Here is a 15,086-nt window from a genome sequence, read left to right as displayed (position 1 = left end):
TAATCACTCACCTTCAGGTTACTCCTTCTCTATTGGTGTTCGGGCTGGTTTTCATATTATCACTGTTCTGTGTTAACCCTGTCATATCACCATAGCTACAGCATTCTTAGTTAGCTTTGTAGTAACTGCCAACAACGCTGTCTGTCGCTGGGTTCTCTTGCCTGACCAGTGGAAGCTTTTTTCGCAGGACAAATTTCCCCGTTCTTTACCATGACCCTACTAACCTTTTGTATTTTTATTTGTTCCCTTTGTCTGGCTTTCTTTCTCCTGTCTCTCTCTCATGCTTTGAGATGTCCTGCTGCTCTCCAGGTTTTGCCCTGATCCAGCCCGTGTCCTGTACAAGATCCTGGCCTTGCTAAGACTCATACATCACTAATATCATCATCCTCACCATTTTCATTTCTGCTTCTCCATCATCACTAATATACTACATTTATATTACTATAACCCCTTCACTTTTACTTCTGTTCTCTATTGTGTCTCCGGTGTCGACCCGAGGAGGATGGGTTCCCCGTATGAGTCTTGGTTCCTTCCAAGGTTTCTTCCTCGTGTGCTGAGGGAGTTTTTCCTTGCCACTGTTGCCCCTGGCTTGCTCATAGGAGGCTTGGACCCGGATCTCTGTAAAGCTGCTTTGTGACGACTTTTTGTTGTGAAAAGCGCTATATAAATAAAATTTGATTGATTGATTGATTGACCTGCGGAAAATTCACATGCTCACCCAGTCACACACACCTGTGGAAAATTCACACGCTCACACACACCTGTGGAGAATTCACACACACACCCAGTTACTCACACCTGTGTACAATTCACACACTCACCCAGTCACACACACCTGTGTACAATTCACACGCTCACCCAGTCACACACACCTGTGTACAATTCACACACACATACTCACCCAGTCACACACACCTGTGTACAATTCACACGCTCACCCAGTCACACACACCTGTGCACAATTCACACGCTCACCCAGTCACACACACCTGTGCACAATTCACACGCTCACCCAGTCACACACACCTGTGGAGAATTCACATGCTCACCCAGTCACACACACCTGTGTACAATTCACACACACATACTCACCCAGTCACACACACCTGTGTACAATTCACACGCTCACCCAGTCACACACACCTGTGCACAATTCACACGCTCACCCAGTCACACACACCTGCGGAAAATTCACATGCTCACCCAGTCACACAAACCTGCGGAAAATTCACACGCTCACCCAGTCACACACACCTGTGGAGAATTCACACACACACACCCAGTCACACACACCTGTGCACAATTCACACGCTCACCCAGTCACACACACCTGTGCACAATTCACACACACACACTCACCCAGTCACACATGAGCACACAGGCAATCCACCTAACAACAAAGTATTTGGACTCACTTGTCTATTTTGGTGACTTTTTTGGAGAAGAACTCATCTACTCCTTCATCCACCCTTCCCATCAGGCCGTTCTGCTCTCCATCTTGAGAGGGTGTACTGCTGATCTGCTGGAAGTGTACACGAGTGAGCACAATCGCTGCAGAGTAGACTCCTGATCTCATTCAATAAACTGAGTTAAAGGAGAACTACAAAGCCACTGCTAAACAGAATCTGTACAGGACTCTGTGGAGGAAGGAGGGGACACTTACAGGGACCCTGCTAGAGTTCATCTTCTTGTTCCTCTTGGGCCGTAGTTTGGTGTAATGTTGGAGTTTCTTGGCCTCCTCAGATGGCAGCTCCCCCATCCCCACTGATGTCTTCTTTTCCATCTTAGGAGGAGGGGCAGGGTCCTCCACGTGGATGGGCACATCCTCCAGAGCCTTATCCAAGTCAAACTCCATCTCTGACACACAGGGGAACCAGTCACAAACATCAGCAGGTCATTTGATTTGCATTCAACTCCAAAGCATAAACAGAATATCAGGCCATTTATTTACTTTACATCGTTTGAAAACCACAAAGTGGTTCTGCTTTTCATTTTTTGACCTGACTGCCAACCTCCAAAGTCACTGAAAACCACATCAACAAACACACGTGCTGTTCTCCCTCACCGAAGGCTCTGGAGACAGGCCTCAGCATCCGGCTGTGTATGCTCTTCCTTTTCGATTTGGGGGTCATCTAGGAACAAAAGAAGATCCAAAGATTAATAACAGACTGCTCTTAGTCCTGTGTCTGTATTCGGTATTCCTAACATTCCCTAAAGCAGGAGAAAACAGCTACATTCCCACGGTATCCACCTGCTCACACCTACTCACATTTCAACCCCCCCTCCACTCCACAGAGTCCTAACCCCAGTAGCTGTGATATGGATAAAAATATGAATAAAATCCAGAGTGTATGATCAGTGCCCGCTGTTTTCCAGTAGAAACACATCCTTGATTTAAAGACTAGTGTAATCCAGTGCTTAGCCTCGTTAGCATGTGCATCTAATGGCGTTACACGCTTGAAGACAAATCAAGAGCAAAATAGACAGTCAATGACAAGGCTGAGCGTTTCTGCTTCGACACTGCAGCGCTCCAAAATCAGCCTCAAACGAGTGAACTCAGACAGGAAGTGTTTCTTAGGTCACAAATGTTAAACTTTTCTTCTTCTAGAGTTGGCAATTTGACGAACAGAGATGGGCTTTTAGGGGCAGCACGGTGGCACAGCAGGTAGGTGTCGCAGTAACACAGCTCCAGGGACCTGGAGGTTGCAGGTTCGACTCCCGCTCCCGGTGACTGTCTGTGAGGAGTGTGATGTGTTCTCCCTGTGTCTGCGTGGGTTTCCTCCGGGTGACTGTCTGTGAGAAGTGTGGCGTGTTCTCTCTGTGTCTGCGTGGGTTTCCTCCGGGTGACTGTCTGTGAGGAGTGTGGTGTGTTCTCCCTGTGTCTGCGTGGGTTTCCTCCGGGTGACTGTCTGTGAGGAGTGTGGTGTGTTCTCTCTGTGTCTGTGTGGGTCTCCTCCGGGTGCTCCGGTTTCCTCCCACAGTCCAAAACGTTGGTAGGTGGATTGGCGACTCAAAAGTGTCCGTAGGTGTGTGAGCTCACCTGGATTGGATAAGCGGTTACAGATAATGAATGAATGAGATGGGCTTTTAGGGGTTAATCAGTGACCAGAGGCGGGACGTTAAATCCCAGACAGTTTTATAATTTTAGGAATTATTCTGGAATTAGGGATGTGTATTTTAATCATTTCTGCTACTGGAATGTAAGATTATTAAATGTGTAGTATTCAACAATTATCTGCTTTCATTATCTGTGCATCCAACATCAAACTGTTTTTTTGTGCAGACACAATCACTTTGTAAGTAGCCTTTTTTGTCTGCTAGCGCAGTGCTAATTTCTACCACTGTGTTTCTACATGTTACGTCAACACAAAGCTAATAGCTAATAGCTAATGCACTTTAATAGGGAACTACTGACCTTTAATATCTGTAAGATATAAAGTCTAAATGGAACTATTATATATTTGTAAAGGCTCTAAGAGCAATGTTCATAGGCCAAGATTGTTATATCATTGGAGGCACATGCCCAGACATGCACCTCTTACGGCTAAGATATGTACCTGTGCGTTTGTGGAGCCTGCACGAGATGAAATTTCACTCAGGTGAAAGAGTTAATGAAATATTTAGCTGTTTTTTTGTAGTTTCCTAAAAGATCTTATAACAATATAAGAGCCAAAAGAAGCCATGCCCAGGGCACGCAGCCACGCCCACTAACTGCAGACTAGGGCTGTTTTCACTGCTCTGGTGTCTGTACAACTGTGTCCTATTAGTCTATTTATTTAGTCATGTGACAACTTAATTTAGACTTAACCTGTAGTTTCTGTGACAGAAGGCGGTGTCTCTCTCTCTCTCACACACACACACACACTCGGATAAGCTGCTGTTGCTGTGCTTGGTTGTGAGTCTCGACAGTGCTACAGTCAGTCAAACGTCACACACTTTGATTAAAGGCAGCAGAAACTGTTCCGCCTCAGGACCCCCGCTATGTCCCTATCGACAGACAGAGAGAAAAACTGCCACCAACACTCACAAGATGTGAAATCATCTCTCCCCCTTTTCATCGATGAACCAGAGAGATAGGCCCTGAGCGCTCAGGCTCACACTGAGCCCCATGATCACCGCACATCAAGAACAGGGAGACAGAGAGAGAGAGAGAGAGAGTGAGTGTGTCTCTGTGAGAGAGAGAGAGATAGAGAAAGAAAATCAGACTCATGTGAGTGTGCAATAGGGAGGGGGGAATGAACAACAGTGCTCTTTGTCTGAGTGTTTATGCAGAGAGAGAGTGAAAGAGGGGAGTGAGAGTGAAAGACAGAGAATCACTGGGTAAAACACCCTGTACTTACACTGGTGCAGCACAGAGTCTCCATGAAGCAAATGATGGGAAAAGGACGGGGAAAGGAAGAAGAAAAGAGCAGAGAGAGAAGAAAAGTAAGAAGCTCAGCGGTTGCAGAAACAAGAGAAAGAGAAAAAAACTGTGTAGAGAGAAAAGAAACTGCAAATCAGAGAGAGAGAGAGAGAGAGAGAGAGAGAGAGAGAAGGTCATGCACACCGGCTGAATGAGGTGGTCATTGAAAAGCAAAGTTCCGTTCCAATGACTTACACTTCCATGTACTGTATGTCAATTCATAAAGTCAGAAAGATGAAGAGACAGACGCCAGGGCCTGCAGCGGGCCGCACACACCACATTAACATTACAATGAACTATTCAAACAATACACATACAATTACAGGACATTTACACCCTGCAGCTCAGTGGATCTCCACTAATGAATAGAAGCCATCTCTTATAGAGTGTACAGAACAAGAAGAGCATTGTACACTTCCACTCAGGCGACCTACAGTGCGTGTCTAAAGCGTGGGCCTGACGTTACAGAAATTACATTACGTTACACAAAGTGACCTGCTGACTCACTGCAAGACCTTTATTATGAAAGGGCAGATAAACAAGAGTAAGAGAGTGAGGATGTTCATTCATTCATTCATTGTCTGTAAGAGCTTATCCAAGTTGAGGGTTGCAGAGGGTCCGGAGCCGGTCACCCGGTGGAAACCCACGCAGAGACAGGGAGAACACACCACACTCCTCACAGACAGTCACCCAGAGGAAACCCACACAGACACAGGGAGAACACACCACACTCCTCACAGACAGTCACCCAGAGGAAACCCACACAGACACAGGGAGAACACACCACACTCCTCACAGACAGTCACCCGGAGGAAACTCACGCAGACACAGAGAGAACACACCACACTCCTCACAGACAGTCACCCGGAGGAAACCCACACAGACACAGGGAGAACACACCACACTCCTCACAGACAGTCACCCGGAGGAAACTCACGCGGACACAGGGAGAACACACCACACTCCTCACAGACAGTCACCCGGAGGAAACTCACGCAGACACAGAGAGAACACACCACACTCCTCACAGACAGTCACCCGGAGGAAACCCACGCAGACACAGGGAGAACACATGACACTCCTCACAGACAGTCACCCAGAGGAAGCCCACACAGACACAGGGAGAACACATGACACTCCTCACAGACAGTCACCCAGAGGAAACCCACACAGACACAGGGAGAACACACCACACTCCTCACAGACAGTCACCCGGAGGAAACCCATGCAGACACAGGGAGAACACACCACACTCCTCACAGACAGTCACCCGGAGGAAACCCACGCAGACACAGGGAGAACACACCACACTCCTCACAGACAGTCACCCGGAGGAAACCCACGCAGACACAGGGAGAACACACCACACTCCTCACAGACAGTCACCCTGCCTTATGCAAGTATAATAACTGCTCCACAAGTGATGCTAGTGTTTCACATTAGTGACGTTACTCGTCCTTGTTTCGAAAATAGAAATACATTTTGGACACGTGAACCAACACTCACAGTGAGGTCCTGAGATTTTCAGTGCCCTACTCAAAAACCAGGAACCTTACGGTACCAAGCCCGGTCCTCTAACCATTGGGCCAACGCTGCCCCCATTGATATGACTGATATGTTTTGTAATCGCTTTATTGACTTGCACACAGGGGAATTTTGCCCAATCCGTGCAGCGAAACACACATGTACACACACTTTTGAACACTAGGGGGCTGTGAGCATTCATGCTCGGAGCAGTGGGCAGCCCTAGCCACAGTGCCCAGGGAGGAGTTGGGGGTTAGGTGCCTTGCTCAAGGGCACTTCAGTCATGACCTGACAGCTCTGGGGATCGAACCGGCAACCTTCTGGTTACAAGCGCAGTTCTGAGAGGTTTCTTAGTTTTTTTTAGTTTCAGGTCTTGCCAAACAACCAATCAGAGTCAGCCACATGTTTACATCATCTACTTTGATAAAGTGATCGCCTCCCTAGTAGCTAATGAGGCTAATACATGTGTTTATACTGTGGCATATCTTTAGTTGTAAAATACCTTTCTGCGTATTTAAAAACATGCGTTTAGAAGCCACAACCTGCTACTGAGGAGAGGACCGGGATGAGGAATCAAGGACAGGACTAATCTCTGCACCACACACACACACACACACACACACACAATCTAAAAGCATGTAAACCCATGAAAGGGCAAAAAACACAGGGTCAAGGCAAGGCTATTAATTGTACACATCTCAGAGTGAGAGAGAGAGAGAGATAACCCTGCAGCACAGACTCTTTCCCTCAGCCCTGTGACAACCTCAGCTTTAATCAGTGGTAAAAGAACATCACAGAGAGAAGTGGCCTTCACCAAGAGCGCAAACCTGGAATGAATCAAATACTGTGCAAGAGGCTTCATCTCTGTTACAGCTTACCTCCCACGGTCTAGTCATACCCCGACTTACTAATGATTTATACAAAACTTCAACTGATTTAATGAACCTCTTTGATGAATTAAAGCAACTGGACTCTGCCAAAATGAAGTGAGGAGACCCTCACCATGCAGGTCTCCAGGTCATCCAGCCTCTCCGCCTCCAGCAGCTCCATGGTCCCTCGTTTGGGGGCTCTCACCTCTGGGACGTCCAGATCCAGAGACTCCTGCTGCACCAGGGGGCGCCCTTTACTCACCAGGTGCTCCGCCTGGGGGCATTACACAGACAAGCGAGAGGAGCACATGATGTTGATGTTTTTGGCTTTATGATGATGTGGCATTTTTAAATTCTGAATTACATACGATACGACTGTATCACTGCAGATTTTTCCATTCAGTCGTTTTCTTTTTACCCACCAGCGTATTCTGTGAGCTGGAAAGGGCTTCCAAAATCTCATCAACTATTCGATCCGAGAGGAAGGACGCCAGGCTCAGCTTTACTTCACTGAAAGAGAAAAAAACAGAAGAGAGAAAGACTGAAAAACGGAGGGATGCAAGAGAGAAAGAAAAGACCATTCTCAAAATAAAACCACACAGCTCTAGGCCTCAACCGTCAGAAAAAAAAAAACAGATAAAGTGGTCAACGGAGAGCACCAGAGGGATGCTTTCATCATTCTACGGATCTATACACACAGCAGGGAGTGGTAGCCTCCTGCAGCGAGTGGAATGGCTCACTTCCCAGCGGAGTGATACTAGAGATGAATGAAAACGAAAAAAGGGGCGCGTGGGCAACCACAGTCCGTGGCTATTTCACAGACAGAGGACTGTTCCCTTCTTCCTCCTGCTCTGCCATCACCGACACGGCCTGAGTCCAGAGGCTGAAGATAAATGTGACCAGGTCACAATAAAGATGCTCTTATTTATTGTAGTGGAACTGGAGCCAACCCTCACCACCACAGTCAACAAAGCCAGTGAGGTCAGTTATGAAATAAGTCGCTGTATTTACATTTACAGCTGTTTTTTGAATGTATTTTTGCCTATTTACTTTTACCCAGAATCCTCCCCATGTTAGTCCCAGCTCACACTAGATTCAGCTCTAACATCGTTAGAGACGGTGCAGGGCAGGGGTGTGCCACATCGTATCGTGTGCAATAATATCGCGAAATGTTTTTAAACGATAAAAAAAAACAATATCGTTATTATCGATTACATAATGACGTCCTGGAGTCACACGTAATATAGCGTACGTTCATTACGTGAGTCATTAAAATATGTGAGTGGAATAAAATATAAATTTTGCTAAATATTTTCTAAATATCTCGGTATGTTACGGTTGTTTATAAAATAAGCAAATGTTTACACATTTGTTTGTTGTTTCTTCTGAATAATTGAAATTGTTAGATTTGTACTAAAAATAATTTAAATATATTATTAAATGAATATAATTAATACAGGAGGTCCTCGGGTTACGTCAGTCCAGAGTTACGATGTTTCGTGGTTACGACACATCTCCCATTTACTGTATAAAGCTGTGTTTCGACTTTTTCGTAAACGTCGTAACGTGAACTTCGTGTTTGGTGTGGTGTGCGCGGCGGAAGAATACACGGTTACGCGGCTCGGGACCGAGGAGGATAAGTATGAGTATAGGATAAGTACTTACAGTATGTTATTTACGTACAGTATGTACGTATGTTCCGACTTACACCGAAAATCGGTTTACGACGCGACGTAGGAACGGATCAACGTCGTAAGTCAAGGACCCCCCTGTATTTACATAAAATTTATTTAATTGTTAAATGAATACAATTATTTTCAATGTTTTTTTTCATATCGCCAAGAATATCGTTATCGCCAAAATACCCTGAAATATCGTGATATTATTTTAGAGTCATATCGCCCGCCCCTACCCTGAAGTCAACCGTCACTATTGTATTGGACTGAACATGCTTGGAGGAGAACACTAAATACCAACTACTTAACATCATCCAAACATCCGCTTTGACTAGAACCATGTCTCACACCTAAGGAACCGATCCAGACTCCATGGGATGTTTCTTTTTTCCCCATTAAGCTTAAGCTGTAGGCTAATGGCGCACCCTCCAGGGTGTATTCCTGCCTTGCGCCCAATGATTCCAGGTAGGCTCTGGACCCACCGCGACCCTGAACTGGATAAGGGTTACAGATAATGAATGAATGAATGAATGAATGCAGGCTAATGGTGGAGATAGAGGCAGAGACTAATTACATATTCATAGATCCATGTGCACTGAATTAAGATGAAAGCGTTTTAAGGCGTTATGGGGTTTTTGTCCTCGAAATAACTTCTAGATTTATCGTTATGATTGAACAGAACAGAGTTCTTCTTAAGAGAGTAAGCGATTACTGGAGGTATATTTGAAAAGCTGTCAGGGCTGGGACAAGGGCAACCGATTCTTTGAGCAGTAAGTGATATTTAAATCAGTTTCACTAATAATCGTTAATCAAAGCCCTAGTAAACAATGATCAAACAATGCGACTGGTCTCTGGACACCTTAAAGATTAGTAGGAATCCCTTCGATAAGTTGTGCTACCTGATCTTGTTGATGATGTCAACACCGGACTGCTCGACCAGTGTGGTTTTGACAAAGCTGCGAGGGACGACCATTTTGCCCATGCTGGCCTTGATCAGGTCCTGCCTCAGGTTGCTCTTCCTCATCACGTGCGGACAGAGACTCTCCGCCGCATCCACCATGGACTCCAGCAGCGTCTACAACAGACAGAGAGAGCGTGAGAGGACCCCTACGCTGGACCAGGGTCACTGCATACACTGATGGGTTTGTGGAAGCCAGGTTTACAGCACATGGACTGTTCTGAAATACAATGTTTACTATTTCAATCCACATCTCTGTTCAGAAAATTCAGACAATGCTTTCTCATCACATTCCAATGCACAAATAAAGCCCGACCAAACTCTGAACTCTAAAAACAGACATGAAAACAGTGTGCTGCGGAGAAACAAAGCAGAGTCCGCTCTCATATCAGCTTTGATAAGGTCTAAATATGTATCTGTGTGGTCACTCCCACACTCTCACATCTCTAGTGGACTGACCTCTACCAAACCAACACCGCAATATAAATAGCACAGGGGGAAGAAGAGAAGAGTGGAGCAATAACCAAAGTGCACCATGTCTCTCCTGTCTTTAAGCAATGGTCAGAATGTCCTCATCAACTGCACTTTTAAAGCATTGTTCCCAGTCCAAGCCTGCAGCTATCAATCAGAATCAGAAGGACCATCCGCTCACTCCGTTATCTGTAGCTCATTTCACTGGCGCTTTTCCAACAATATGGGCATGTAAGGACACCAACGAAAGGTGTTCAAGAGCCTCTGTAACATGGAGGTAAACAGGGTAAGGACACTCACTTCGCCTGTTTTAGTTGGTGTTAGTTAACGTTAGCTTGACTCGCTAAACTCGGTGCTCAGATTATACTCGGCTACGTAGCTGCATTACGGAGGTTTATAGTGTCGGATGAATTCGAGTTCGACTTCGATCACATTTACAAGAATAACGGTACCTCTACATTTGAGTTTAGCTTATTGCTAGGCTATTGTCATGAATAATGTTGGTTATTTAGCTAGATACTGTCATAACAGTCAGTCATAACGGTGTTTTACCGCGGCGTTGTTCAGCTGTTGTCCACCAGTGACGTCACGGTGGCGTTCAAGAATTTCCGTATCGAGCTCGGGTTTTTCCGTCAGTTTTAAAGCAAATTAAGCTGCTATTTTCATTTTAATTCATACTTATATATGTCAGTAACTACAATAATGTCAAATATTCATGGAGGTCCATTAAGTGGTGCTTAGCCTTTAAGCACAGAGACTTTAGAATTGCCCCGCCCCCTCGTCTGTGTTTGTCCAATCACAGCGCTAATACCGAGATTAAATCAGAGGTCCGGAACACGGCTGTTCGCTTGTGGGAAAGTGGTAGAATATGTCCCCTTTAACTTAAAGGCTGTTGCTCTAAACACAAACTCAGCAACTGACCAGTTTATATTTATATATTCCTATGTGAGTAGTTCATTTGCTTCTGCTGTTATTTTAGCGCTGGGTGAGAGTTCCTCTTCAGTAAACCCTCTTTAATGAAAGGGCTCTTGTGTGGTCAGTCAGACTGCCTCACCCACAGAAGGCTGTTTGTATTTAGTGCAGGCCCATGTGTCAGCGCAGTAAATTAGCTGAAACGAGGCTGGGATAGCTCCACGTGGTCCACTCTGATGCTGGGGAGACTGTCTAACCACCCCGTACTTTTACTCCCTCGGAAGAAATTATGAGACTCCTGCTGAAAATCAGCGGTCTCTCAGCCAGCCAGCTAGTGGGCCACATAATATTTGCTGGCTGAGTTGAGTCCTGGCTTGTCGGCAAGTCCTAAGACTTCCTGATGATGCTTGGACACTGCAGTGAGTTTGGAAAGGAGTTTGCACACAGGAGATTTATATAAAACAGCAAATTGACAGAAATAAATGGGCGACTAGAACCGGGAATGGTTGGTGATATTAACTTCCTGTTTGTGGCACATTAGTATACGGGAGGGGGGAAACTTTTCAAGATGGGTGGTGACCATGGCGGCCATTTTAAAGTCTGCCATTTTGGATCCAAGTTTTGTTTTTTCAATGGGAAGAGGGTCATGTGACACATCAAACTTATTGGGAATTTCACAAGAAAAACAATGGTGCGCTTGGTTTTAACATAACTTTATTCTTTCACGAGTTATTTACAAGTTTCTGACCACTTATAAAATGTGTTCAGAGTGCTGCCCATTGTGTTGGGTCGTCAATGCAACCCTCTTCTCCCACTCTTCACACACTGATAGCAACACCACAGAAGAAATGCTAGCACAGGCTTCCAGTATCCGTAGATAAACTATGTTAAATACTAGTTAAATACGTTTGATGTGTCACATGACCCTCTTCCCATTGAAAAAGCAAAAGTTGGATCCAAAATGGCTGACTTCAAAATGGCCGCCATGGTCACCACCCATCTTGAAAAGTTTCCCCCCTCCCATATACTAATGTGCCACAAACAGGAAGTTAATATCACCAACCATTCCCATTTTATTAAGGTGTATCCATATAAATGACCCACCCTGTACATAAAACCAGTGTCTGACCTGTGTTTGTGTGACTGATGGGTTAAACTGCTTAAACACATAGTGAGGAGGAAGAAATAAGAGTAAACAAACAAACAGATAAAAAATAGAACCAAGAAATAAGAGAACTGAGCACAAATGGCAGAAATGCGAGTGGAGAAATAAGAGAAACAAGCTAATTTGTGAGAGCGAGAGGAGACATCAGAGAACCAGCAAAGACAAGGAAAACCAGAGCAGAGACAAGAAAAACAACCAAAAACTGTAAAAACTAGAAGAGAAAGTAAGACAAGCGAAAAAAACATGACAAACAAGAGCTTGTGTGCTTCGCTTCTTGCTGCTGCTTGCTCACTGAAACTGGACTTTCTGTAGTGTTTGATCCTTCTGGTATTTTGAAAAAAGCATTTCATTAAGCCCCCAAGAATGTGTCGGTACCACATTAAACACTTTTGTTAAATAGTATTTTTACTCCACTGTCACCTCTTTATTATGTTGGTGGATAATCTAAACATCTACGTCTAGTCCAGCTCCAGAAGGCCTTATCAGTGAGATACAACAGTCATTTACATGTCATCTAAAGATTGGTGTACCACTGTCCAAACCAGTAAATGCTGGGCACAAGGCAGGAACACACCCTGGAGGGGGCGCCACTCCTTCACACTTACCTTGACACACACTCTCAGACACTTTTGAGTCGCCAATCCACCTACCAACGTGTGTCCGACAGACAGTCACCCAGAGGAAACCCACACAGACACAGAGAGAACACACCACACTCCTCACAGACAGTCACCCGGAGGAAACCCACACAGACACAGAGAGAACACACCACACTCCTCACAGACAGTCACCCAGAGGAAACCCACGCAGACACAGAGAGAACACACCACACTCCTCACAGACAGTCACCCAGAGGAAACCCACGCAGACAAAGAGAAAACACACCACACTCCTCACAGACAGTCACCCGGAGGAAACCCACGCAGACACAGGAAGAACACACCACACTCCTCACAGACAGACACCCGGAGGAAACCCACGCAGACACAGAGAGAACACACCACAGTCCTCACAGACAGACACCCGGAGGAAACCCACGCAGAGACAGGGAGAACACACCACACTCCTCACAGACAGTCACCCGGAGGAAACCCACGCAGACACAGAGGGAACACACCACACTCCTAACAGACAGTCACCCGGAGGAAACCCACGCAGACACAGAGAGAACACACCACACTCCTCACAGACAGTCACCCGGAGGAAACCCACGCAGACACAGGGAGAACACACCACACTCCTCACAGACAGACACCCGGAGGAAACCCACACAGACACAGAGAGAACACACCACACTCGTCACAGACAGACACCCGGAGGAAACCCACACAGACACAGAGAGAACACACCACACTCCTCACAGACAGTCACCCGGAGGAAACCCACACAGACACAGAGAGAACACACCACACTCCTCACAGACAGACACCCGGAGGAAACCCACGCAGACACAGGGAGAACACACCACACTCCTCACAGACAGTCACCTGGAGGAAACCCACGCAGACACAGGGAGAACACACCACACTCCTCACAGACAGCCACCTGGAGGAAACCCAAGCAGACACAGGGAGAACACACCACACTCCTCACAGACAGTCACCTGGAGGAAACCCAAGCAGACACAGGGAGAACACACCACACTCCTCACAGACAGTCACCTGGAGGAAACCCAAGCAGACACAGGGAGAACACACCACACTCCTCACAGACAGTCACCCGGAGGAAACCCACACAGACACAGGGAGAACACACCACACTCCTCACAGACAGTCACCCGGAGGAAACCCACACAGACACAGGGAGAACACACCACACTTCTCACAGACAGTGAACAGACAACGTAACAGTGCCAATGAATCCCGGTTCACATATTCACACAGTTGTACATCCCTCCCAACCGTTATGTGTATGGTAATAAACAGGCCATAATGAAATCTCTACATCAAGACAATAATTTCAGTCCAGGTTTATTCAGAACACACAACACTGCCATGTTTCCAGTGCACTTCATTTGAATCATTATTGAGGATTTTTATCGTCAAGGCACATATTTTCAGGATTACTAAGACCCCCCTAAGCCCCTGAGCTCAACCCGTACCTCTGTGAAAATGCTTATCTGCTGCAGCAAGGACATCTTCTCTTAAAGAAGTCATTACACTTGATTTGATGAGCCACAAAAAAAAACCAATGAACACCATCACGAGATACATAGGGGTTTCTCTGCTCCACCCTCGAGTGCTTGGGGCTGTACACCCCTCTAAACGACACAAGGCACTGGACACGGTGACTCGTACTACAGATTTAGGGATGTTCCATGTCTTTACAGGTTACTGAGTTTTTTCGTGGACAGACAAATAAATTGCTACCTGAAGGGTCTTCTTTATTCTGGCCGCTTCTAAAACAGCAATATTAGTAATGAGATCAAAGAGACGTGCTTACCTGGAGCTGCTCGTCCATGACCTGAGCCACTTCTCCAGCCATGGAGTCCAGTTTCTCCTGAATGGGGCCAGCAGACGAGCCGTTCAGTTCCTCTCGGGACGCTGCTCCCAGGTGGTAGAGGTTCGGCAGAAGCTGGGGACAGAGAGCAGAGCGGTGAATGGAAACGTGTTAAAAGTACAGACTTCAGAAGGATTTTAAGATAGATCAGAAACTCATGGATCTGTGATAGAACCCAGGAGGACTAGAGCCAAAAATTGTTTGCTGTAGTAACTCTACATCACATTGTCTTATCTTGTTCCAGCAGAGGGCGCTTTTGGCATGATTTTATGATGTTTATTTGCTCTACAGTACATCGTTTATAAAATAATAAGTCACCAATACATGTGTTTGCAGTTTCTACTTTAAATTTAATATTTGTACAGTTTTAAAGTAATTCATTCATCTGTAACCCTTATCCAGTTCAGGGTCACGGTGGGTCCAGAGCCTACCTGGAATCATTGGGCGCAAGGCGGGAATACACCCTGGAGGGGGCGCCAGTCCTTCACAAGGCAACACACACACTCAAACCTACGGACACTTTTGAGTCACATACCAACGTGTGTTTTTGGACTGTGGGAGGAAACCGGAGCAACCAGAGGAAACCCACGCAGACACAGAGAGAACACAC

At 45.9% G+C, this 15,086-nt stretch overlaps 1 protein-coding gene across 1 annotated transcript in view; it reads right to left on the bottom strand.

Moving 5' to 3' along the window:
- The window catches only part of LOC136708064 (F-actin-uncapping protein LRRC16A-like), a 74,860-nt gene that overhangs the window by 23,939 nt on the left and 35,835 nt on the right, over positions 1-15,086 (bottom strand). The window contains exons 15-21 of the mRNA XM_066682324.1: positions 14,420-14,551; positions 9,371-9,546; positions 7,218-7,305; positions 6,929-7,069; positions 2,066-2,132; positions 1,664-1,857; positions 1,416-1,522 (exon numbers count right to left, since the gene is read on the bottom strand). Of these exons, the coding sequence (XP_066538421.1) occupies positions 1,416-1,522; positions 1,664-1,857; positions 2,066-2,132; positions 6,929-7,069; positions 7,218-7,305; positions 9,371-9,546; positions 14,420-14,551 (905 nt within the window). The remainder of the gene's footprint in view (positions 1-1,415; positions 1,523-1,663; positions 1,858-2,065; positions 2,133-6,928; positions 7,070-7,217; positions 7,306-9,370; positions 9,547-14,419; positions 14,552-15,086) is intronic.

This window comes from Hoplias malabaricus, chromosome 10 (genome assembly GCF_029633855.1).
Source record: "Hoplias malabaricus isolate fHopMal1 chromosome 10, fHopMal1.hap1, whole genome shotgun sequence".
Classification (NCBI taxonomy): domain Eukaryota; kingdom Metazoa; phylum Chordata; class Actinopteri; order Characiformes; family Erythrinidae; genus Hoplias; species Hoplias malabaricus.
Note: the sequence above shows the minus strand (reverse complement) of the source record. Positions and strands in the feature narration are given on the sequence as shown.